The sequence below is a fragment of the Vigna radiata genome, chromosome 5, assembly GCF_000741045.1.
Source record: "Vigna radiata var. radiata cultivar VC1973A chromosome 5, Vradiata_ver6, whole genome shotgun sequence".
In the NCBI taxonomy this organism is placed as follows: domain Eukaryota; kingdom Viridiplantae; phylum Streptophyta; class Magnoliopsida; order Fabales; family Fabaceae; genus Vigna; species Vigna radiata.
The window spans coordinates 26000742-26028179 of NC_028355.1; the positions used below are offsets into that span (position 1 = coordinate 26000742).

The 27438-nt window shown below is 33.5% G+C and overlaps 1 protein-coding gene across 3 annotated transcripts; it reads right to left on the reverse strand.

Moving 5' to 3' along the window:
- Positions 1-871: 871 nt before the first annotated feature.
- LOC106761862 (protein PHYLLO, chloroplastic) lies at positions 872-26783 on the reverse strand. 3 transcript variants are annotated; one of them, XM_014645437.2, is made up of 26 exons: positions 26191-26783; positions 25985-26096; positions 25519-25635; positions 24528-24629; positions 21674-21733; positions 21455-21523; positions 19520-19624; positions 19255-19449; positions 18670-18768; positions 17375-17941; positions 16992-17216; positions 16425-16727; positions 12709-12776; positions 12308-12466; positions 10345-10470; positions 10131-10262; positions 9915-10032; positions 7260-7415; positions 6714-6953; positions 6422-6589; positions 6147-6290; positions 4854-5315; positions 4377-4670; positions 4136-4293; positions 3923-4030; positions 872-1411 (listed from the first exon to the last, which is right to left on the reverse strand). In XM_014645437.2, exons 1-26 carry the CDS (start codon positions 26733-26735, stop codon positions 1165-1167), a joined length of 5079 nt encoding a protein of 1692 aa, XP_014500923.1. In that variant the 5' UTR covers positions 26736-26783; the 3' UTR covers positions 872-1164. The 3 variants fall into 3 exon arrangements, with proteins under 3 accessions (XP_014500923.1, XP_014500924.1, XP_022636940.1); XM_022781219.1 differs by lacking the exon at positions 872-1411 and adding an exon at positions 1418-2995; XM_014645438.2 differs by lacking the exons at positions 25519-25635; positions 25985-26096; positions 26191-26783 and having other exon boundaries at positions 24502-24612.
- Between the last annotated feature and the right edge of the window lie 655 nt (positions 26784-27438).

A 27438-nucleotide genomic window follows, 5' to 3' on the forward strand; every position in this document is an offset into this window, starting at 1 on the left:
TTGAAAATGTACTTCACTCTATAATAATGATGCAAACTTGTAAGCCTACACTTTCTAACTAGCCTATTGTATGCATGTTCAATTTTTTGATCAAATCGATATAAATCACCTGGATTTGTTCTAGTTATACACCAAACACGTACAAATAAATATAAAGCTAAGACACTAATTTGAATTACAAAATTTAAAAGAAAAGGTAAATGAGCAAGATTATGTGATTTACCATATTTGTGAAAAATATTGTAATTTGCACAAACCAATTATCAATTAAACAAAACACACATAAATTAATTGAATCTTAAAGAAAAAAATGAAAAAGAAAACACAAATAAATAGCAAAACTGGAGAGTTAAATTAAATTGAATTTCCTGATGATTCAATCAAATTAAAAAAGTAGATTGTCTACTATTAGTCAACATAATTTAAATATGGATAGAACTAATTAATCCAAAGTTACTCCTACGAATTTAATTATAATTTCAGCAAGCCAGAATTTGAAAAGTTGGAAGCTATATTTTAGAAAAGTTTCAGGAACTAAAATATCATTAACCAATAGTAACTCTTGGTTTAAAATTAAATTATTTAATTTCAATTTGAACATGTAGACAGTAATATACATATAATAACAAAATTTATATTTTACACAAAGGTAGAATCTTCAAAAATAATCTCTCTCAAATTATGTAGATATCACTATGTAAGTAGTGACAAGAGAACACGTAACAAAAAAGGAATCTGACTCGTCTAAACCATCCATGTTCAGCTATGTTCTAAGAAAAATCAACACTTTTACAGATGTAAATAATTTAAAGTAAACAATTCATTTCAGAGAATAAAATAAATAATCTCAATCAATAATTGATATGTCATATACGTAGCAGATAATGTTAGTTAACTTTGTTTATTTCAGAAGAGTCAAGTCCAACACATGTAAACCAAATGAACAACATCCATAATAAAGGTGTCGAGTTTTAGAGAAGAAACAATGGAAATAAGTTCCTTTGAAAGAGAGGTTAGCCCTTTGTCATTAGAGAAATCAAAAAGAAAATACAGGAAACAACAAGGGAAATTCTATGTGGCAAAAACATATAATATCCCAACCTTTCCATCATTCTCCCTGATCCTTCCCTACCACTTTGATCCTCTAATTGGAGAATACAGCTTTCATAGTCTAGTCAGGTATCGTGCTATGGCAGCAATGATAGCAAGAGGATTCTCCAAATGAGCAGCATGGCCACAGTTGGGAATCTCAACAACCTCATGTATAGCAATCCCATTTTCATGCTTACTCCCCAAGCCAGAGCACAACGTTTTCATCATTTTCTGAGCAATATTTCTAAATTTTGTATCCTTTTCTCCGTGAATGATAAGAAGAGGTACTCTACAATTTGGCAAATCTTCCCACATTGACCTGCTCTCTCAGGTAACGAGAAATTTTAAGTTAAATGATTACAGTGTATCATTCAAATATATAAATTAAGTGGTGTAGATAATACAAATTAACGATTCATATAATTGTCTTTCTCTCACAACCATACATATATTCAATCCCCTAAAATACATGATTTTCCATTTTGTTATAGTATAATAAGCTTCTGTTATAATTGTAACTAGTTACATCTATCCCTGTTTGATAACTGTGATATAGCCAGACATAGTTACACTTGTTAGTTTGACAACGGTGTAGATTGTTAGTTTTCAGTTGTGAAAAAAAGTGTAGGCACTAAGCAATAATTATTGAACTACTATTCATGATCTAAAAAAAAACAATACATTGGTATTTAAAGGAAAAATGAAATCCTGATAAAAGGAAATAAATTTCCTAAATTAAATAAAATAAATCTCCAGACATAAACACTCTAATCGAGAAGATTCTATAAATATTTCCTCTAATTACAACAACTATAATTTAGTCTTATTCGTAGTTGATGTTAGATCTCAACATAGTCCCTCACACCAAGAAATAAACATCTTGAGGATATGATTAGATATTAGAGGGTGATCTAAAAAAAAGATAAAAAAAAGAGTTGGATGGCGGTGACATAATAGCCCCAAATAACTTGATTAGGATAAGCTCTTAATGACTCTAATACAATATGAAAAAAATCGTAGGCATTAAGTGTCAGAATATGTGAATTTATTAAGCAATAAATATTACAATTAATATGGCAATTATGTGTAATCCCTAAAATTAAGGAATTAGGATTAGTAATTATTAGGCAGATTTCCTTTCATTAAGATTAGGTATTATTGGATAGATATCTTCTGATTTAGAGACTTTATTTCAGGAGATTTTTTACCTTAATTAGACCATGTTTTGTTTTTTAAACACCTATGTATTGTTTCAAAAGTATGAACGTGAGAATAATTATTTCCAGCATCCTACTTCTGTTTTCAACACTAAGCAATAATTACGGAATTAATTTTCTTGATCTAAAAAAAAGAATAAATTGGTATTTAAAGGAAAAACGAAATCCTAATAAAGGGAAATAAATCTCCAGACTTAAAGACTCTAAATTTGGACCAAACCTACCAAATAAACTCCTAATGCCTTAATTATAGGGATTTCTTACAAACAAATCTATATTTATCATCCAATCAATCTTTATTTATTGTTCACTAAATGTGCAATATTTACACCCATATTTCAACATTTACTCCTCAAATAAAAACGGGTATAAGTGTTATCACCCTTGGTGTCGCTAGGTCTTATAGTCATTATCCCTTGTGTTTCTACAGTACATGAAAGAGGTTAATCATGACAATACATAGGGAGATAAAAATGAATTCTTTGGAAAAAAATATAAAATGGAAGAGTCCACTTAGGACCCATAGCAAATAGAGTCATCAGAACTATAGATAAATGTCCACGAGGAAAGGCAATAGAAATCATGTGTAAGGTATCCCATGTATCCCATTTCCCAATTTGTTTGTATTGACCACCCCTATCTCCAACATAGAAACTTTATTGCAACTACTGATGTATTTAAAGCACCTGCACCAGTTCAGGAAGTTATAGAAAGACAGAGATTGGATTCAAGCATCGAGGTAAGAAATGGAGGCATTAGAAAGGAATTCAATTTGAAAGGTTGTTGATAAACTCAGACAAAATAGCTGTAGAATGTAGATCAATATATACTGCGAAATGTAACTTAATAAGAAATCAAAATTATTTAAGGCAAGACTAGCGGCAAATGACACTCATAAACCTATGGGTTGGCTATGAGGAGAAATTTTGTCCTTGTGTAGCAAAAAATGAGTACAGAATGAATCACTTTCTCCCTAGCCTCCTACTTTGGATGGAACCTTCAGTAGTTTGACGTTGAAACATAGAGACCTAGAAGAGGAAGTCCAAATGGAGATACCCCGAGTGAAGAAAATGAGGTGTGTAGTTGAAGAAGGTTTTGTATTACCTGTGCTTTATTTTCAACTACTGACCACAATTTTCTGGCTTTGTTTTCAGCCAACCGTGTGTTCATGCATTCAAACACAGCAATTTATACTCTGTTTTGTTCTGTGCATGTGTAGTGCTGTTCCTTTTTAACACGTACTCCACACTCCTCTAATAGCCCTTTATTTTGTTTCAACTGCATTTGTTTTCTGCTTGCATTGATGATATGTTATGTTCTTTTTATTAATTCCATCATCATATCTGAATGGAGGGTACTTTTTGCATGGTGGGTACATTTTGAATGGTGGTCATGTATGTGTATAAACTATGATGTACATACAGCATATTCATATTTTTATTAATTTCTGTGCAAAATTAAAAAAAACTTAAGACCTTGGGTCTATGAATATGGTTTAGTTGCTCCAAAAATCCTACAGATATTCAACTGGATGGGGAAGAAGACACTAATAGAGATAAATGAAGCAAAGGAATGAAAAAAAAAAAAAAAATACTTAAGCTTAATTTGCTTACAGATGCCTTCCTATGCTTAATCCAGACAGCATCTGTGCAAGACTCTGCACGTCATCATGCTGCAAGCGACTAGCAATAATTCGACTGGAATGGGGATGACTTCGTAAGCTGTTTGATGATACAAAAGTAGGCTGAGACACTAATAGAGGGATTACATCATAATAGCATTAACATAAATCCCGCTCAGTCTAAAGATTAGAACAGACAGGTTACCTTTTCCACAACTCTCCAGCATACCAGGAACTGACAAAAAGTTGTAAGCCATGTGTAATGACTGTGGATGCTCTAGAATCATCTTTAGCCGCACGAATTTTTCTTGATAATTTATCATTTAATCCAGGGCTTCCAGATATTAATATGGCACCCTTTATCTGCATGGTATATGCTCAAATTGTTTACCAACAATCATGAAAAGATCAAAATGAAGTAAAGACATTGAATATAACCATTATACCTTGGTGCCAAATTTGAGAGCCATAAACAATGCAATCCTTGCGCCCATTGAGTACCCGACTAGTGTAACCTTTCCTGGAGCTATGTGGTGAACTAATTCATGCAATATATCAGCAACTGTCTCCAATGACAGCCATGGTTCCTCACCAACACCCTCTAAGCCATGTAGTATTGATTTTCCATGACCAGGAAGGTCAACAGAAATGCACTTTGCTGATCCAGAAAAGGTCTTCATGATATTAATCCAGTCTTCACCAGTTCCAAGAAATCCATGAAGAAATACCAGCACGTTATCCTACATTGCAAAATCAACAAATATAAGGGAGTCAAATTTTACTTTCATGAAAACACAAATAAAGATGGAGCATGTTACCCATATATGCAATAGATTTGCTTGTGAAGTAATGGAGACTATATCTAAAATCTAGCCATACTGCTCTTCATTAGAGTAATCATAACATTGGGATTCTATGCTTACATTTGTTTGAAGGCCAGTCTCGCGAACTTCAAAAGAACAAGATACATTGTTAAGCTCTATTCTACATTGGTACTGACGAACTTCCTCCTCAACAATAACGTATGAGACAACTTTTTTGTTGACTTGAAAATCACGGACCAATCGACTAGCATCTTCCACGGACGCTTCAACAAAACCACTTTTTGGATTACGATAAATAAAAAGAGGATTTGGTGTTACATCTTCCTTAAGCCAACGGTAGGTTCCGAGACCATGTGCTACAGCAGGTGCTGCCACATTATCTAACACTTTGAATGTACCTAAACTCAGCATTTCAAGATAACTAGAAAACTGAGTATATGCAGAAAGACTAAGACTGCTTTCAAATGCAGCACTTACAACGACCATCTTCCCCATATGGTAGGCCCATTGAGCAATTAATGCCGCATTCTCAAATCCACCAACAACACTCGGTTTAATAACCTGAAAATTCATTGCAAAATTTTAAATTAAACAAAGAGTGATCATTTTATATTGACAAGATCATAAACTATTTTGCAGTTCTGATAAGAATTTATAAACAGATATTCTGTTTCATCTAATCTAGAGACCAATCCAAATGGAGTCATAATGATTGAACATATATATAGAAATGAAAAGAAAAAGTCACAACTCTAGCTTGATTTAGGGTAAAATTTTATTTTCTCCATTGAAAAGCATCAGAAGGAATTACACATACGGCTGGAAAATAGGAAATCCAAAAAATAAAAAATTTGCTCAATTAACAGTTTTCTACCCTAGAAAAATTGAAAAATAGCTCAATAAAAAAAATCTGATATAATAATCTCAAATCTTTCCTATTTATAATTAAGCATTTACTCGTTTGTTCTAATCCTATAGCTTGAATGAAACGGTAAAGAGTATATGCATAGACGTTGTAAAGAATAAAATATCTTTGAAGATCCAAAGGATATTGTACTTTCTTTATTTCCCTATTTCTTATGATTTCCTTATTTTCTGTTATAAGGACAACTTTTCTCAATAATAGAAAGATGGGAAAACGTAGTTAGTGTGGCAGAAATAATAAAAGATAGTCCTCTTTCAACTACACCATAGCAGAATTACTTTGTTAATTTATATTGAATAAGAAAGAAATCAAAGATATAGGATAAAATGTTCTCAATTCCTCAGAAAAGCAATATTACAGTTTGTTAATATAATTATATTTTGTATTTTCTGAAGACATCATAACAATACCTAAATGATGTAAACCTAGTCTGCCCTTATTATCTTAAGAAATTCTTATTTACTTACGACTGCAGCTATTGCTGGATGAGTAAACTTCACTAGCTTTTCCATGGGATTTTCTTGCATGTTATCTATGGTTTCATCTAGGGCAATAGATAAGCCACTTTCTTCACAAAACTTGAGAATATTATCTTCATCCTGAACAGGCTCCTGTAGAAGGGATATTTCAATCAAGTTATACAAAAACATACACCAACCAATAAACTTCGTGGAAACCATATAAAGAAAAGCCACAGAGTGAAAGCATAAACTACAAAAAATGTCTTATTTTATTTGTATACCTCAATATACTGTAGGTTACAATCCTTAACCAAAGAGCTGAATTTCATAGCTTCTTCATAAGTCCAGCTTCGATTAGCATCTGCACGGATGATAACCTGGCAACCAACTTTCTTTCTCACCTCTTGTATTATTGCTGCATCAAGCATTGGATCACCCCTGCGTGCTACCTGCATAGCAAGAGCACTATTAACCATTGTCCTTCACTGTTACACTAACCGTTGGTCTACATAAAACGTGGTTGAGGGCTAATATGTGTAAGCAGCTGAAACTAAAGATTGAATACTAGATCACCTTCAGCTTAATTGCAGAAAATCCTTCCTCAATTAGTTTGGCAGCAGCATTAGCAACTTCAGTTGGAGATCCATTTGAATCAATTAATGCACAAATCTGAACATTTAATGACGTTTCACAATTGTTCTCATTTATTGAGGGATGGAGTATGTTCAGAATGTTGGAGCCTTTTGCATTAGCAATGGCATTGAGGATAGCCATTTCCAAACCACATCTTACACTTGGAAAAATAAAAGATGGCTGCATCACAACAAAAGCAATGTCTTAAGTCAGTTTGTAACAAATTGATATCTTAATGTCATCAAAGAAGTTCCCCTATCATTGCAGCTGAAAGATTACAAGGCACAATATTGAAACATTTTATTGTGTATCTTTATTCTATAATCAATCTCTTTATACAAAATTGGTTTGATAGAGAAGAATTTGATACAACCTGAAGAAACTCATCAACAAAACATCTAATCTTTTAGGTGTAGCTCCAATAGAGGTTTTTATTTGCATAATATCTCCAGCTGTTGTCTAAATAACATAGATTAGACAGCTTACCATGATGCCCAACTCATGCCATATCCAATGTGAAAATGAACCCCTCAATAGAGACAGGAAGCAACTAACATCAACATGTTCCATAACATGGATAAGAAACCTAAGTTGGTATTCAGCATCTAGCAGATTTTCCCTGTGGATGCCAATAGGTGCAACCTGTTTGGTGCCAATAACATGAAGAAGTTTAAGAAAGTTTAAAAGAAACCAAGAAAATTGAACAAAGGAATTAGATAAAATAACAACAAAATAAGTGTACAAACAATTGAAAATTGATGACCCGTAAACCACTCATTTGGTTAACAAAGATCAGGTTCCATTGTGGATAACACCCACTCTTGGCACGAGTGAACCACATGATTAATAGATCTTGCAACTGTAGATGTTAATGTAATATATAAGTGAGTGTTTACCTCACCTTGTAAACCAGCTTTGTGGAATTACATTAGGTTAAAAGTCCACTTTCTAAGACTAACAATCCCTATATCTTTTAGCAAAGCTATGAGCTTTAACTATGTAAATACATTCTAACTGTATCTAATCAAATCGATAAAAAATATCAGTTACATAAATTAAGAGCCAAATAATATTTGTTGAACATAGTGAAAAATAGGTTTGGGATTAATCTCCCTTGTGTACAAAATACATATATGGTATTGTATTTATAATAAAGGAAATATGAGCTAAGCTCAAAATACAAATAAAGAAAAATAAAAAAGTAACTGAAGAAAAAAATATAAAGATAAAATATATATCAAGATACCTAATAATTTAATATATCTAACACTCTCCCTCAAGCTGGTGCATACAAATTGTGTACCAAGCTTCTTACTAATATAATCAATTTTCGGTCTCTATAAAGACTTAGTGAAAATGTCCGCTAACTAATCACTTGAGTTAACAAGTTTAGTCTTGATGTCTCAAGATATAATCTTCTCTCGAATGAATTAACAATCAATCTCAATGTGTTTAGACCTCTCATGAAAGACAAAATTAAAACTAATATGAAGAGCAGTCTGATTGTAACATATAAGTGTCATTGGAGTGACATCTCCAAATTGTAACTTTCTAAGTAATTGCTTAAACCAAACAAGCTCACAAGTGGTTAAGGCTATAGCTCTATATTTTGCTTTTGCAGTAGATCTTGCCACAACACTTTGTTTCTTGATTTTCCAAGAGATCAAGTTATCATGAAAGGAGACACTATATCCAAATGTAAACCTTCTATCAAAATGAGATGCTACCCTATAAGCATCTGAATAAAAAACAACTCTTGTATGGTTATTGGAATTTGGAACCATATAACAACTTTTTACCAGGATTTCCTTTAATGTACTTTAATACACGAATGATTGCATTCCAATGATCTTCAAATGGGGAATTAAGAAATTGGCTTACCCATTTACTGCTAAGGGAATGTCACGACGAGTTACTGTAACATAATTTAATTTTCCAACTAGTCTTTTATACTGCTCGGGATCTAATATAGGCTTGCCCTGATTTGGTGGAAGTTTAACTTGGATCCATGGGTGTGTCAACAGATTTTGAATTGATAAACCCAGTTTCCTCCAAAATATCCAGTAAATACTTCCTTTGAGATATAACAATACCATCGTTGGATTGTACCACCTGAATACCGAAGAAATATCTTAGTTTGCTAAGATCTTTGATTTGAAAATGGTGGCAAAGATGTTTCATTTAGGAATTGTCACTATCTATACGAACAATGTCATCAACATACTATCATGTAGACATATCCTATTGTTGTAAGTCCCACATCGACTAGAGATAAGGTCAATTTAAAGTATATAAATGGATGTAAACCTCACCTTACAAGCCGGTTTTGTAGGATTGAGTTAGGCTTAAGTCTACTTCTTAACACCTATTGAATATAGTAAAACTAGGTATAAGATTAATCTCCCTTGTGTCTAAAAGACACATAAGGAATATATTTACAATGAAGAATGATACAAGTACATATGGCAACCAAACATAAATATGGTAAATAGAAGATATTGTTAAAAACAATATCAACAATATCTACCAATATCAAACAATGGCAAAAGAACATTATCAATAGTTAAAGATGGAAAAAGATTAATAGTACCAATACCATGAGACAAGACCCTATACACATCCATCATTGTAACCGTAGTTAAATTATCCGAAGAGGATAAAGAAGAAAACAAAGATCTGTGACCAACAATGTGATCTATGGCACCTAAGTCAAGAACCTAAGGTCCAAGAGAAGAAGATTGAGTTAGGCCAACAAAACTGTGTGGTTGCCGGTTTGAACTAGAACTTCGGTGTCGTTGATGGTGGCAGACGACGGCTCCACGGCAGCTGCGGTTGTAGTGGTAGAGGCAACGAAATTTTTTTCTGAAAAAAACCTTTGGCTCTAGATAATGAAAAATAGGTTTGGAATTAGTCTCCTTTGTGTAAAAAATACACATAGGATACTATATTTATAATAAATGAAATATGGGTTAAGCCCAAAATATAAATAAAGAATAATAATAAAGTAATTGAAGATAAAAGATAGAGATAAGTTATCTATCTAAGATATCTAATAATATAATATATCTAACAAAATTAAAAAGCAATAAATCAATGAAAAGTAAGTTACAAGGGATGATATAAAATTAAACCAATACCAACCTCACCATATCCAACACTTCCATCTTCAAGCTCTAAGGATAGAATAAATCCTTCTTTGTAGAATTCCTTACAGCTATCAACCACAAATGTTGATGTTGGTGGAGCTTTAAGTGCAATTCTGCCACAGCACCATTTTATCCAATCCAAGGAAAAGAATTAATAGAAAGGAATATCAAAATAAGTTAGCCATTAGATTTATGTAATGGGAAAACTTACCTATATTTAGAACATTGGATTTTACAAATTTTGTATAAACAAAACTCATCATGTATAGAGCCTTCATTGAAAACCCATGAGAGATAATTCATGGTGTGTTGAACTGTTTGGAGTGCAAATTTCTTCAAAATGCTGAATCAAGATATGAAGCTGTCGGCAAAGAGTTGACAATCCATTAAGTCAAAATCTTAAATAACCAAATGCCTATACAAACCTGTGAAAACTGGCATTGGCGTCAATGGAACTCTCAATTTCAATCATACAGTCCATTTGTTCATGTTGAGCTACACACAAAGCTTCCTTAAGTTCTTCCTTTGTCATCACATGTAAATGTTTGATGCTGCACATGTATTATATTTTTCCTTAGCAAAAAAGGTAGCATCAGTAAAGAAGAGACTGAATATCAAAACAATTGGGGAAAATGCTTAACTGCAACAAAAATACAATATCTATTGTATGTAAATGTGTGTGTAGATAAATTATAACATTTCTGCTTGTAAGAGAGAACCAGCTCACACAACTATGCATTCTAGGCCTAGTAATCTATTCAACTGTATATAGCAAAGCTTTTACCTTTTTCACTTTACATTTCAGCTTCCAGTCTCTTTCAATCAGTTGATATTGACATATCAGTTACCTTATGGCTTTACTGACCCTCTATCAACATAGGCTCAGCTCATTGTACTATTCAATTTTTCACATTTCAATCAAACTGAGAACTGTCTTTATACATTAGATGTTTTTGTATAACTTCTTTGCTCTAAAAGAAAACTTTAGACTCTCAAGAGTGATAAACTAATTACACAATCCATTCGTCTCACTGAAAAAATACATTGGAACTACACAAATTTTCACTGCATGAGGAAAGTCAAGATGGAAGCATCAATCATAAATACAAAGTTTGGCTTTTTGCAAAGGGATTGTGTTGTAATTTGAGATATAATATCTTTAGAATCTTCTTAATTAGAGAAAATAGATACATAATCTTTTTTTATTTTATTTTTCTTAGTTTTCTTATTTTTCTTTTTAGGAGAACTAGATTATTACAAATAGAAGATCTGAGAATGTATTTTTCATGATTTGAATAATAAATCAGTTTTATTTTCAACTGATTGTGATAGTTAAACCAATTACACCTCTCAAGGCACCCCAAGTTCCAAAATTAAACGTAACTTCCCAACAAAAGGTACCTGCAATTCTAGAAATACGCATAACTTCCCACCTCCAATAGTGTAGTTTGATCCTAGGGAACAATTGAATTCTAAAACAAAAACATCACTTCCACCTAAGATTAGCAAACCATCTAGAAAAACTGGTGCTCATATTGGAATTCTCCAACTCAAATGGCCCCATGTTTAATTTGACTCCAGATTCTCTATTGTTTTATTTTTTGGAGCTGTCTTCAGCTAAGCATTAAAAATGCACTGATGTTGTTATATTATTATTCTTTTTAATGTATTTTAAAAGATCAAAATCAGTGTCAATCAGTATATTTTAAAGGCATAGTAGAGAGACAACACAAAAGAACCCAATCGAGAATTCAAATTCGTTTAATTTCTACCTAACCAAATTGAGGGCTCAAACTTATCAACCTTTGCAGTATTTCACAACAATTTCCCACAACAGTACTGCATGTTTAGCATCCCACACACATATGTGCCAACCAACTTCGAGAAAGCATGTATTCCAGCCAACATTACTGACGAAGTAGCTTCAGTCCTTATCAAACCCCACAACTAGACTGTTGATTTAACACAAAGCACTGGTTGCCCTTGCTAATAATAGACTGAGAAAGCTTATTGGGTGGCCTTAGCTCTGAACTCAATTAAATTCAAAACATCTTCAACCAAATAAGTTATTTTCATGAATTTGAATATTGTATAATTTATTATTATTTCCCAATCCCTTACAGCCTCATACATAGTCTTTCTTAGGTAAAACCTGTTTTTTTAGCTTACAAAAAACAATAATTATCTTAAAACCACTTTTCAGCACATTTACCCAAACAAGAACAAACTGTGATTATAATAAATTATAACAATAATTGATTATTGAAGTAATCTAATTATTGAAGTTGTCCCAAACACACCCTTAGGTTATATTGCACAAAGAAAATTAAAATATCAATGACAAAAAACATTTTCCACACAATTCATGCCCGAAGTTAAGAATCATACCCATGTGCCATGCATAGTTCACGTATTGAAATGTTGTGAGAGGTATAGAAGTATTGATGCATTATGGATGTTTCAACTTTATCTGCCAAGGGAAGATTACTGAAAATTGCTCCTCCGTGATTATTAACCACAAGAATTGTCATCGGTTTCCGCAGTTTCCTAGTTGGCATGTTATCAAAATGTTAGCTATGCTTCATGAAAGTAAAAGTTGAAATAGAATAGCTTTGTTGAACAATACGTACCTTAATAGATAATAAATAATTTTATGACTAAAAAATAGACACTAGCAAGATTATCTCTGAACTGAAGATAAATGTTCATACCATTATGCAAAATGCTAAATACTTAAAAGAATACATAAATATCGTATGAAATGAAAATTTTGGTAGATAATTTCCTACCGCTGGTTCAAAATTGCCAAGCCATTTGTATCATGCAATAAAGAAATATCTCCAACTACACACAACACCTGAATGAAATTATGAAATTAAAATAAACTATTAACAACAGAAAGCAAAGTATGGTAAATTAATGAAATAAAAAATAAATGGGCAAAACAAAACAAAGAAAGATGAAGTTTTTAAGAGATCAGTTCTCATAAAAGACATGAAAAGAGGCACTAGAATCACAAATCCATGTAGAAATAACACCCCTTGAAAAGAAATGTTAGCAAAAATAGCACAGGGATGACTACATTAGTATCGTGAGAGAAATTCTTTACATTAGGGTTCAGCCAGGTCTTAGGAGTTCTGGTGTTGGACTAAGAGGAATTGAACTGTGCAAGTCGGAGTGTTGAAGGATGATATAGAAGAACAGACTCAGGGATTATAGTGCATCAGCCCTTTAGAATAAAATGATGCAAAGTAGTTAAAGTTGAGATTGTGGTTAAGATCGCGAAGGGTTCACAAAGTTGTAAATCTGGGATCTTAACACAAATATTAGATTTTAAGTGTGTACACCCCTAAGATGACTTGGGTTTGTGATTGTGGTTTTTAAATTTCGTAAGGAGAAGAAGAGATGCACATTAGGCAAACTTATGCCAGTGCTGAATTTCTTAATTTTATATTTAATTGGATTTGGGGAAAGATATGCACCTACACCTAACCAATGCAAGTTCCATGAAAAGAGAAGATATCTGTAAGTTATAAGTGCTTTTAGTGGGTTCTATTTTAATTGAAACTCATTAAAGGAAGAAGGGGAATAGGCAGCAAAAAGCACCCTTAATTTTTAATTGGGATTGAATTTTGTTTTAATTGAAACCTCGATTCACCAAGAAAGCAAACAAGTGTTGTGGCTACAAAATAAAACGTGAATTTTAATTGCATTAATTTGTAATTGGGTGGTGTTGTGGCTGAACACACACATAACAAGGTGAACTTTTTAATACATTAACTTTTAATTAGGTTTAGGTTTTATTTGAACTAAGTCCATTCACCAAAGAAAGTGAACAGGGGGTGCAGAGGAGGACATTACACAAAAAAATCTGCTATCCACACAATATCATAATTCTGTTTGACGGTGCAATTTTGTTGTGAATGATCATACTTGATATTTGAAACAGAAATAATATGCAATTTCGTAGGCTCGTATGATTTTAAGAGTAAAATCTCAATTTTCACTACAATGAAATGTTGGCAGTGTGACCATACTTCAGATAGACTTTGCATTCAAAATTGGCAGTGTCTACCATGGCCTCTGCCAAGATCACCATGACCACTAGTTGTGCCACCTCAACCTCCATTTCCATAAGCATAGCCACTTTTAGTATGAGGTTCAGAATAGTGAGAGTTGGGAGGTACATATCCTAGAGTGTAGTTAGTAGAAGGAGACAATAATTTCTTGTTAAATTAGATGGTGCATGATCCTTAAGCAAGAAGGAGAGCCTCCACTTCAGCGATAGAAGTAATGAACTGGCTTTCAACAAGTGCATATTTTGGTGGTAGACCTTCTACCATGGCCTCTGCCAAGATCACCATGACCACTAGTTGTGCCACCTCAACCTCCATCGTCATAAGCATAGCCACTTTTAGTATGAGGTCCAGAATAGTGAGAGTTGGGAGGTACATATCCCAGAGTGTAGTTAGTAGAAGCAGACAATAATTTCTTCTTAAATCAGACGGTGCATGATTTGGAAACAACAAGGAGAGCCTCCACTTCAGCAATAGAAGAAGTCATGATCTGGCTTTCAACGAATGCATATTTTGGTGGTGGTAGACCTTTGTAACGAATGAATTAATAGAAGGTTTAGAAAGAGAGTAGGAAATGGAAACAAGTGACGTAGGAAGAGCACACGTGTAAAGATGACTAATTCTAAATTGAGGGATTTTGCATTGTAAGAAAAATATAAATAGTCAATTACAAGAGAAGGGAGTAGAGTCTGTTGTTTTTTCCTCTCCCCGATTCTGATTACTTTTTTCTGTTATTCCTTGCTCTGGGTGGAAACACGTTTTTGGATAGCAATACGTTTGAGAGATACAATATTCCTTTCACTATTGCATCTCATATTTTTCTATTATACCATTTCTCTATCCTTAATACCCTTGTATTATTTCTATCATAACAACCTTCAACGAGAACAGTGTCAATGCACCTACATCGAAGGTCAATATGAAGTTGTCACGCAGGCACTTTATCTAAAGATAAAAGTATTCATGAATTGTGCCCCAAACCTAATAGAAGTATGTCGCCAATAATGCAAGAGAGAATTAACTTGGATAACATTGATTGAAGCAATGTAAAAAGCATTTGATCCTGAACTTCCCACACTTCATATGCAGTATTCATATGGTCAACATAGTGATCCTTATCATGTGGATACCCTGGAGAAATTGTAGGGTTAGCAACAAATAATTGTAGCCTATGCCATTTGGTAATGGGTTCAACTTGTTGACGTGAATGAAGATAGTTGGAGTTGTAGAGTTTCTCAACAAGGGAAACTGGAAAGGAGTAAGGTGTGGAAATTGTGGGAGTTGGGGTAGCCAACAAAAAGTGAGAACCACATTTGAAAAAGAAATTGACGGTTACCGACAGGAAAGATGGCTCTAGATACCATCTTAGAGAGAAGAAAAATGTGGAATATAGAGAAATTTATTTTATTATTTCTGTATAGTTCACAGCAACATACAAAAGGATCATTTATGGGAGCTACCCTTGAGAAATCAAACAGACCAAAAACAAGAATAGAATTGCCTAAAAGGGACAGCTGGCAAAACAAACTGTTGAGTTAGGAGAAAATATATTAAGTTAATTGTAATCATTACAAGTGTGGCATTGTGATATACTAGAGATCCGTTTTTGTAATCATTACTTTAGGGATAGAGTTGTCTATCTATAGAAGCTCACTTATTCAATTTCAATAAGATATTTTCTCTCATCCAGCTTAATCCTTTCCAAGTTGGTATATATTGTGATAACAAGTCAGCCATGTACATTTCCTATAATCCAATACAAAATTATAAGTGCAAATATATTGAAATTGGCAGGGACATTGTCAAAGATTTTGACCGAGTTATTGTGGTTAAGTGATGTCCCTACAAAACTTTAGATAGCAGACAATTACACTAAGAGGCTTCCTCAAAGAAGATTCTAGGATCTTCCAGACATGTTGGTAATGATATATATTTATTTACCAACTTGAGGAGAACGTTGTAAATAATAGATTATTGGGATGAAAATATCCTCACTATTTTGATATTGATTAGGAGAAAATATATCAAAAATCTTCCAATTCATTTCATCATATTTTTATTTCCTTATTTTAGAGATTGTTACATATAGAGGTCATGAGAATATGATGAGTGTGATTATTATCAAAAATCATTTTTTATTTCCTTACATAGTTGAAGTTTCTCTTTTTGTTATAAATAAAGAGCATTCAGACATATCAATTTCCCACAATATTAAAGAGTATCCCTTACAAACAAGGTACCCCATCCTCTAAAACTACGAGCATAACCCTGAATATGAATCCTTTGTTCATGGTTCTCATATAGGAAAACAGTACAGCAGCAATGGACATACATTGAACTCAAAATTACATCAAACAAGAAATGCTATTTATTAAAACATCCTATTTTAATATATCTACAAGGGTATTTCTGGAAATATAAACAGCTACCTTTTTGTTGCATCCTGCAGCAAAACCAATGGCTGTGCTAAGCAACCCATCTATACCACTAGCACCCCTGTTAGCAGCCACTCTTGTCAAGTTAATTGGTAGGTCGGAATTTAACATTAGTGATGAAACACTTTGATTGCATATAGACCAACTGCATCCATATAAATTTGCATCCCGAATAGGCATACTGTTACCAAGAAATAGAGCAGACTCGGAGGAAAGAGCATCTGATATCACATGTGCAACATAAGGCTCAGTAAGGGAGCATTCTGCAGTAATTTGAAATTTTATCTCCCACTCAACCTACAAATTAAAATGTTATGAGAAAATGACTATAGTTGTATCCAATATCAAGGAATTATTGTCAGCCACAAACAGAAGCCTCTTAAAGTATACTTGCCCAATGCCATTCTAAAAATTTTAATGGAGAAAATTGTCAATAGTGGAAATGCTTTCAACTGATTTACTAGATAAGATACTTCAGGAATACACCAGATTAAGATGTAAAAGAAAACATAGCCAACATTACCATAACAAGAAGTAACTTTTCAATATTATAATTAATACCATTTTACTCAACAGTTGTAGGGAAATGCCCCACATGCTCCTAGTATTTGAAATTGAAGCCTTAAGTAAACAGCCCACGAATTCAAAAATTGAAGTTTGTATACGATGAGTTATAATATGTGATGGATCATGCCGATGAGGATGTTTGTCAACCATAATATATGAAAAAGGAGCACGATCCTCAAGAATTTGGCAGACTCGTTTGCTTGTTAGCCTGCTTCCTATCTGCTCCAAATAAAAAAAAGGAGGATGGGAACAAGTGAAAAAGGCAAAAATATCTATCAAGAAAAGAATAGGCAAAAACATAACTTAGAAAAGGAAAATGAAAACTGTAGAAGGGAAAAGATGGGGAATTGGAAATTTTTTGTAAAAAGTGGTAATACCTGAATAACCACATCAACCTCTAACCAGCCCTTGACAGTATCTGAGAGAAGAGCTTGATCAAGATTATCAACAAATATAAAATTTCTTTCAATATCAGGAAAAGAACTTAAAAGAGTTCTCAACCGCAACCCTGACAAGATATCTGCTACAACAGGCCAGTGAAGGTGTTTAGCCAAAAGCAGAGCAGCCCACATCTCATCTTCTGTGTGGATTGCACCAAATAGTAGAAGACTATTCTTGGACTTTTGAATCAGATCCAAGACTTCAGACATTTCACCGGGCACATTTGTACTAGTATGAGACAATTGCATATGAATATATTTGGTAAATGGTTCAGCATTACTCATCCAGAAATCTAACCCTGTCAAACAGCTAGACAACCATTTACAGGGACTGCTTTCTAAAGGCTCTCTAAAAGGGCAGTTGATATGTACTGGACCACATGGTGAAGAAGTTGACCTATGTACAGCAGAATCAAGAGTCGTGAGCACCATCTTTGCAGGAATTTGATCTGTGGGTGCAGGGAGATTAAAGAAAAATCTCACGAAAGAACCAAAATGGTTCACCTGATACAGAAATTCAATGTGTAGACTGAGTAACCAAGGAAAACATGAATATAAAATATTGTTTCATTTAGAACTGCTAATCACTTGCAACGGAAACTACCTATATTTGCATTTAAAATCACTATAGGCTTTCCAAATAAATGCAGTAGATGTAGTAGTGACTTATAATATTAAAAAGTACACAGAAATAGTCCCTGTTTAACAAAAATGGTGAGGTTTTTGCTCTGTGAATGTTGAAAGAATTATTGTCATGAGAGAGAGAGAGAGAGAGAGAGAGAGAGAGAGAGAGAGAGAGAGAAGAAAAGAGAAACACAAATAGAACTGGTACAACTGAAAAAAAAAACATGGGTTCTCTTTATATAGAGAAAGAAAAGAAACATAGCCGTAAAAATGCAACTGATAAAACAGCTATAACAAATTTTATAACAAACTTAATACAACAATCACACCACTCCCCACCCCCCTCCAGCAAACTCAAGGTGGATGCTGATTAGCAAGAAGAGCAACCACATTGATTTGTCCCCAGATAAACATGAAAGTAGTCAGTTTGCCAGAGGTTAGTTAACTACTAGCTCAGATACATAAAGCTGATGACATCAACTATTCAATGTATGTAATGTTTTTCTTTCACTTGTAAAGAAAACACTTTCTCTCAATTATCAGAAATTCCAAGAACCATAGTCAGGAATATCAATGGCCAAGATATTTAAGCATATAATGGCTTTAACCTGATCAATTGCTTGGTTTGCCCCACAATCCAAAAGCTCTGGAGGTCGATCTGCAGTAAGTAAAATAAGAGGCACAAAATCTTGACTTGCCTCCACAACCTGCAAATTTTGTCAGTCACCTAATTAGACAAAAAATATTACTTGTGTCATAAACTTGATTAACACATCCCTGTAGAGAAAGAAAACTGCAACTCAAGTTCAGTAAAGAACAGTAAAAAATAAATAAATAACCAGCCAGATTGATGGAACAAGCACTACTGTCTAATATTTAATCATATCTTGAATAGGGAAACTTAAATATATATTATCTAGGGATCCTGTATCCTAAAATATAGGCTTAATATTATTAAATTATTAAAATAAAATCATCAGTGTTAGAACCCACCATTTCTGTCCAGTTCTTACACCTGAAAATCCGGAAGTTATTTCGTATCAATAAATTCCAATGCCACATGTATTAGCGACAACATAAAGAATAAAAACAAACCAAATCACAGGTATATAACTAATAAATCATTATACATTCAACATAATTCATGAAAATGAGGAAAACCATGTCAAACAAGCAATACTAATGAAACTTACAGCTGGAAGAAGGTTAGAAACTGCTGTGCCTGATGATGTTATGACTACTGCTGGAATGTGAGATCCTCTTCCATATCCAACAGCATGAAATGCAAGTGAACGCTCATCAAAGCATGAAATACAAGTGACTAATTTGTGACTTGCAGCAGCAACAGCAAGAGGGGAAGATCTAGATCCAGGAGCAATACAGAAATACTAAAAGAAAGACTATATCATAATTGTGTTAATATTGGCACATTCGTAAAGATTTATAAGATCATCTCACCATCAAACCAAGTCTTGTGCACTCTTCAACAATAAGTGATGCCCAAACAGCATTAATGTTAGCACTTTCTTTCAGTGAGTGCGATAATTCATTGGCACGATCCAACTGATTATGCAAAGAGAGAAACATAGAAAGGACAATGAATAAATAAATCTTCAATAGCATTACAGAGACAAAAATAACTTGGATAATGAATAATTCTTATTTTGTTTCTATGGAAAAGGAATCAAATTTCCCAAAAAAACTAAGGTGTTTGTTTCATCAAGTCCCCAAAAACTAATGTGTTCCCAGGTCTTGTTCATGTTTAATGCCTCCATTTCCACATCATAGCTTGTTTCCATTTCCTACCAGATAATGTTTCAGATATAGAAGAAGGTGTATATAGAGTTTAGGTTTGTGAAAAACATGTTGTAATTAGAGGAAAATCTTCCCAATTAAAGAAAATATCTATAGATTTTTCCTAATTAGAGAAAATATCTATAGAACTTTCCTAATTAGAGAAAATATCTATAGAACTTTCCTAATTAGAGAAAATATCAGTAGGATTTTCTAGTTTATTTTTCAATATATTGTTTCCTTATTTCTCTTTTTTAGAAAATTAGATTGCTACAAATAAAGGTAAGGAGAATGTAATAAACATGAATGAAAATAATAAAATTCATTCTCTTTTTCAAGATGATATCAGAACTCCCAATCTTGGGAGCTCCGTCTCCACTACAATAGTAGCCGCCACCGCCACCGCTGTTCGGCCAATGCGGCTACCGTCGTTGCCGATTGGGGTTGTTGATAGGCCAGAAAGGTGCATCTAACTCTGGCAAACACAATGCTAGAAATTGCTCTAGAAGAGAAGCCGCCATTGTCACCGGCACATGTAGCCCACGCGCCTAGCTCCAATGAGACCCACTTGTCGCAACCGTCACAGAAAGGGTCGTTGGAGCCTCCTAAGTCCATTCCACATGTCAGTGACATCCCATTTGGCCCAAATTTGATCAAATATGAGTTTTAAGTTATGCTCCCTTTTCCTAGTGCAGCCCACACGTCGTCATCATCTCGAATAGGGTCACCAGAGACACCTAATTGTGTTCCAAGGATGTTTGAGGTAAAAATTATTGCTTTGGGTCCTAATGACCTTCCAAATATTGTTGGTGCCTATCGATTGGATGGTCGGAATTTCTTACAATGGAGTCAGTACATTCTAAGGATTCTCAAGGGATGTTCAAGACTAGATCACATAGATGGAGGAGGGTTAGGACCAGACACACTCCTTATGCAGTTAGTGTAGTGAGCCAATTTATGCATGATGCAAGAGACAGACACATATAAGTAGTTGATAAAATTCTCCAGTACTTGAAATCAAGTCCAAGAAAGAGACTATTATTCAAAAGGGAAGACACATAGACTATGAAAATATATACTAACGCTAACTATGTAGGTTCTATTACCGACAGAAAATCTACTTCTGGGTATTGTGTGTTTCTTAGAGATAGTCCAGTAACGTGGAGGAGCAAAAAGTAAGATACAATATCTTGTTCTAGTACAAAAGCTGAAATTTTATGCTCTTGCTCAGGAAATGTGTCAAAATGCTTCCTTATTTTACGATTATTGTTTTTTTCTTTTTAAGCATAGTCAATTACCCTTAGAAAGGGAAGATTAGTGAATGCCCAGAGCATTTGTTCAAAAATGAAGAGGAGGACTATCAAAGTTTGTTGGAACAGTTAGGAAGAATATCTTGAATAAAGATAAGATCCAAATATCCAATTTACATCTTATTTATGATAAGGTTTTGCTGACCCCATTTTTCTATTTTCTATTTTTTTGTATGCAATAAATTGATTGGTTTTTCCTCACTTAATTTGCCTTTATACTCTAGCATTATATGACTATATCTGGATAAGAGATAAAGCATTATATATTTGCAATAAAATTACAATATACCATATTGTTTGAAACAGCAAGGGTTGCTGATAGCCTTAAACAAAATTGACTGCAAGACGGAGACTCTCTCTGCAATAGAAGTGAATGAAATTGGAAATATGCAATTATGCATAAGAGTGAAGAAACATACACTGATGGAGGAAAATAACTAAATCTAATATTAATAACAGAAAAAGTGAAAATATAAAAAATGAAAAATGCACTGGAAAAATAGAATACCAGTTCCATGATCTCACTCAAACATTCTCTTCCTCCCGGTGCAATAGTGTTCATGTAGACCTGGCAATTCATGAAGATCACAAATAAACAACTTGGAGCAAGTTTTTTGATAGATCGGGAAATATTTTTTGCCTTAGAAAATATTGGAATATGAGCATTGCATTAATTAACAAAAAGAAATTCAACAATATAAACCAAAGACAACTTTAAATTTCAAAAATGAACAAAAGGAAGGATATCCAGACTGTTGAATTTCATAGAAAGACATCAAACTAACTCAAACCTCAGTAAGTTTCACACTTAGCTCCGGATACCGTGTTGAATTTCAGAGAAAGACATGTGATGAATGCATGTTTATGCCCACATTTATGTTTTAAAATTCAAATTTTTGATAAGATTGTTTTGCTTAAATGATTGATTTAAAGTGAATTTTTGACGATTAGATTTATTGGGTTTGGGAATTAAAGATGCTTAAAATGTGATTCTTAGTTGCATAAATTATTTTGGATGTTCTAATGTTTATTTGTGCAGCTAAAGTTAGAATTTTAGTTATTTAAAGCATGAAATTGAATGGTCAAAGCTTGTCCAATTTGGTCAACTCAAGGATCTTATGCAATTTTGGAAAGAAAGAGATGGCTAAAGTGCAATTAGAGGAAAATTTTGGACTTCTGTGCAATTTTGAATAAAATAAAAAGAGTTGAAATGTAATTTTGGACAAATTTAAATCTGTTAGATATTTTAAAAGATAATTTGGAGAAAATATATCTTAAGATATTTTATTTGATATTGTTAAATAATTACCTTATCTAACTATATCAATAAATATCAAAAGATAATATTTGCCAAATCTTTTTGAATCTAAAAAGATATTATCAAATATTCTCAAAAACTGATTATATCCGTTGAATATTTGGAAGATATTAGATTTAAGATAAAATATTTTATCAACAGCAGATTCAGAGTCCAAGCCCAATCAAGCCTACATAAAGAGACCCAGGGGAGGCAGAAAAGATACTTCATTCATTCACTAAGACTCCTTGATTGGAAGTCATCATCCACCACTCCTCTCACTTTTATTTTACCATGTGTTTCACTCCATTCATGGAGGGCTAAGCTTCTAGGGCTATTCCACTGTAATTTCATCATGGATTATGAGGTTAAGTTGAATTAATGTATTTGTTTATTTTGATTATTGATTTGAGTTATTCTTCTTCTATGTCTTTCATCTCTCAATCATATTAAAGGCAATGATTTTGCATCATAAGGTGTTTGAATCTACATGCATATTGATCATGAGTTCAAGGGTTTCTTGGTTTAATTGAGAATTTACTTTGGTTGAATTTAGGAACTTTCATATGATTAAATGGGTTTTTGTTACTAATTGAGAATGTACTTTGGTTGGTGACAATAATTTCAACTATAATTAATTGAGAATTTACTTTGATTAATTAGCTTTTAATCTGGTTAGGAGATTTAAGAACATACATGATTAAACACAATAGGATTTGATTGAGAATGTACTTTGATTGAATTCATTGTGAATAATTTAGAAAGGTCTTGCATTTGATTGAGAATCTACTTTGATTGATTGTGAGATCGCCCTCAAAGTAATTGAGAATGTACTTTAATTAATTTGAAACTCGAACAATAATCAATTGAACAATGATATGTTGATAACCAATGATGAATCTATCTTGAAAAAGCAGTGGATTTAGCCTATTTCATTATAATTGTTTCTAAGTTTCCTATTTGTTCTTCAAACATTAACTTCATTAGCATAGTTTCTCACTTTTATTCTTGAGCATTGCATAACATCATAAGAGTCAAATATTAAAAAGCAATTCCGTGTTTATTGGGAGATGACTCAGGGTTACTTTAACCCTATCTACTTTCTTGAATATTACTTGGCAATATTGAAGTTGCCTTGAAAAGTAGTATTAATTTGATAGCTTTAACGACAGCGTATACTAAATCAAACCAAAAGATTTATTGTATTACAATTGAATATTGTAATTGAAATTAGTTACACCTATCACGAGTCGGCTATCTATAAATGACAGAACAAAACAAAGGGTTGGCTAACTGAACCTGAAAACCTAATAAAGGACCAAAGGGAAATAATTCTATTACAGAAAAATATATGTGTAGGATAGCCAACTCTAATGTAGAGGAACCAAATCTTTTTAACTAATTTGATCCCTTTTGGCAGTTCTTATTAAAGTTCAACAAAGGGTTAGTATTGTTAGGATTATGTTAGAGTTAGAATTAGACTGCCTGATGCATGGATACATAAAATTTGGTCCCTGACGAACAACTTGTAGACAATCTGACTAAATCTCTAAGGGGGCCTAAAATTCAATTTATATGTTCCAAGCTTGGTGCAATGATCTATATGCTCTAGCTTGAAAGGAAATGTCGAAATGTAATGCTTCTTTATTATTATTATTTATGTATGGGAACCCAACTATTAGGTTAGTGTTTAAGCAAGTGCCTTGACCTTTTGTATTCTGCTCCTTTGTACTTTATAAATACAATAGTATAATTGTAACAATGTAATAAGAAAATACGTTGTTTTACTTCATTCAAATTCTTCAAGTTGATTAATAAAAGTGATACTAGACTAGGCAACAACTACATCCAAGATTGCATGGCTAAGGCAATTGATATAACTATACAAAACATGTTACTTTCCTACTCTTAATGTCATGCATGTATGATGTAAAATGCAACGCATGAGCAACTTGAATGACAAATTTGGAGACACTTAGGATACTAGAGTAAAGCAACAATCAAGGAAGTAACAACTAGTTGTTTCAAGAAAAGCTTACACATTATGGAAGAAATTAGCTTATACCCTTGGAATGGATCTATCTTCAACCAAATTTAGTTTTCTGAGAGCACCTCTAGTACATTTGGATTTCCCTTTGTTGATAGTGGACCAAACATGACACATAACCTACACCATAAGAAATATAATATCAAGCATGAATACAGATGGGAATTTATATTTTTTTTTTCATTTTTTTCATTTTTTTCATAACAAAAGAAAGGATCCTCTAAATGATATGAAACAAAGTGAAAGGCCCGATGAAACCATAATGAAAGGTTGCTTTTTCATTAACAAACAAAAATAATTCATTGCTTAACTTTCAGAAACTGACATGGTGAAACCATAATGAAAGAAACTGATAAAGAAAATATTATTCACTGTTTAGTTTTAAGAATTCCAATTTATTTAAAAAAAGATAAAAGCAAGGGGAACGTAAAATACATATATGGTGATATAAGTCTGTAAACTGAAATACAAATGCAAAGATAATGTATTGTTACTCCAAGGAACGAAAATGGATTATGAGAAAATGAGAAAGCAGTAAGAGGATGAAAGGATTTTGAGGATTGGTTTTGCTGAATTCTTTTGTTACTCTCGCTCATTGTGTTATTGAGCACGATTTCTTCCTCTGTAAAACAAGTTCCCAATCCTATCAACTTTAAAGAATTTCCCAATATTAAAACCGGTTCGTAATCTTGTCAAAATTTAAAGAGCAACAACAATGCAATCTTGGATTTATACACTTTAATGTTGGAATTTCCCCCAATCTAGTGCATAGTTCATTAAATTGGGTCTATGCATTAGCATTACTCACACTTCATGTCCATAGGGCTATTAAGAGTGAATATGTGTTATGTAAAACCACTCAAGAACTATACCTAATTGCTTACACTTTTAGTTGGTTTGTAACAAGACCGCAAAGACTTGCCTATATTATGTTAGTATTAGTAGAATGAAGGTAAAGGTAAATAATCAAAACAAAGACCTAAAAGATAACATAAAGGCACTCGGGCACCTGGTCTAGAGAAACTTCAAGCAAATAATAGGCTTCTTGAAAAGTAGACTGGGAAAATTCATCCCATGCAAGGGACATGGTCAGAACGGAAACACTTTCCAGCTCATCCAACTCAATCTGCCATCACAAAATTTGCAGCCATTAACGGAAGCAGCGAACAATATTATGTGCATGTTTTGAGCAACTCCATTATAACCACTTATAAAAGAGAAAAAGTATATTAGTTTCTCTATAAGCTAAGACTAGTTTATGCATGGCATAAAATTCAAATTTGGGAGAAGTTAATCAAAAATAACTTCTACAAATTAGCTCACGTATAAGCAGCCAAAATTAGCTTGTGGAGAAGCCTATTTCATTTTTCTTTCTTCCTTTTTTCTTTCTGAAGATTCTCCAAACAAAGCCCGTGACAATGAGGATACATTACAAAGAATTATTCAAAAGCTATTAAACTGTTGATTAACATTACCTGAGGGATGAAAAACCAAAAAGATCCTTCCTGGTGACTCACATTACCATCATCCAAATTAACATCCATAAAACCATAGGCCACTACATCGGCGGAGTCAGATGACACATATCTGCAGAAAGAAAAGTTTGTGTTAGTCCGCGATTAGTTCATAATTCTAACCAAATAGAATAATGCAGTGAGTGGGAATATTAACAGAAAAAAACCTATTGACGGAAGAGCGGTGGTTTGAGGTTGGAGGGAGAAAGGAAACAGCGGCACCGATGGCACAAACGCCGCGGGCTCCGTTGACGTAGAGCGACTTAGGATCAGCATTGTGCTTGGAAAGGTAAGCGAGAGGGAAGACGGAGGAGGAGAGGGGTTGAGAGCAGAAGAGAGCTAAGGCCTTGGAACCAGGAGGAACTGCGACCTGAAATCGGAGGAATCCGGTAGAGGAAGGAGGCCTCTGCAACTTCAACGTGTGGAGAGCGTCCTTCAATTTCTCGAGCCCCTCCTCCAACGTCAACGCCGGAGATAGAGTCCGCGTCACGCACTGCTCGAAGAGCACTTCCTTCTCCAGAACGTCGCCGTTTAGGGGCACCGGTCCATCAAACCTCACTCCGACGACTCCGGCCAGCTCACTCCGGCTCGCGCCGTTCCACACTCTGGCACTTCGCATTCCGATTCCGAAATTATAGGCAGCACCCTCAACCATAAACATTTCGCTATTGCTGATCCTCCATCTTCCCAACGCCGACACTGCCAAAATCATTGATAACGGATAACGGATAAGAAACTCACTCTCACTCTCTCTCTTATTTTCCAAGTAGCACTGTCACTTAACATGTGCCACATAAATTTCACTTGTTTTGTAAGAAACATTAAAAAACGAAGAAAAGATACATGTTTAATTAATTGTCGGGTTATACTTTAAAAAAAAATTCTAATATATATATATATATATATATATATATATATATATATATATATATATATATATATATATATATATATATATATATATATATATTAGTGTGACTTGAATAATCTCTAATTTGGAGTCTGGTCTCAACTTTTAGCCAAGTTAGAGTTGTTTTAATTTTAAATTTGTCTCGACTTTTGGTCTGGATTAGTCTATCTCGACCTTCGTTTAGGGCCAGTTTGTCATTCTTCGTTCTAGACCAGCCTATATAGATTTTCAATCCAGTGCAACCCATTTTAACGTTGAATTCGGATCAATTCATCTTAACTTTTGGCCAAACCAACTTGTCTTCATGTTGGACCTAGATTGGACCGACTCATTTTGACCTTCGATTCAAATTAGTCAATATTAACCTTCAATTGGAATTTAGTATGGTTTGCCTTGTCTTGATCTTCAATCTTGGCTAATCCTTTTCAACCTCAGTGTTGGATTGACCCATCTCGACTTTTGGTTTAAAACGACTTGTCACAACCTTTGTCTCGAGTCAATGCAT

Coding starts and splice junctions, on each gene's coding strand:
- LOC106761862 (XM_014645437.2), bottom strand. CDS start 26,735: ATGATTTTGGCAGTGTCGGCGTTGGGAAGATGGAGGATCAGCAATAGC. Junction 19,625..21,454: donor TTGCTGTTTCAAACAATATG/GTATATTGTAAT, acceptor TTGCATAATCAG/TTGGATCGTGCCAATGAATT. Junction 5,316..6,146: donor ATCCAGCAATAGCTGCAGTC/GTAAGTAAATAA, acceptor ATGAATTTTCAG/GTTATTAAACCGAGTGTTGT.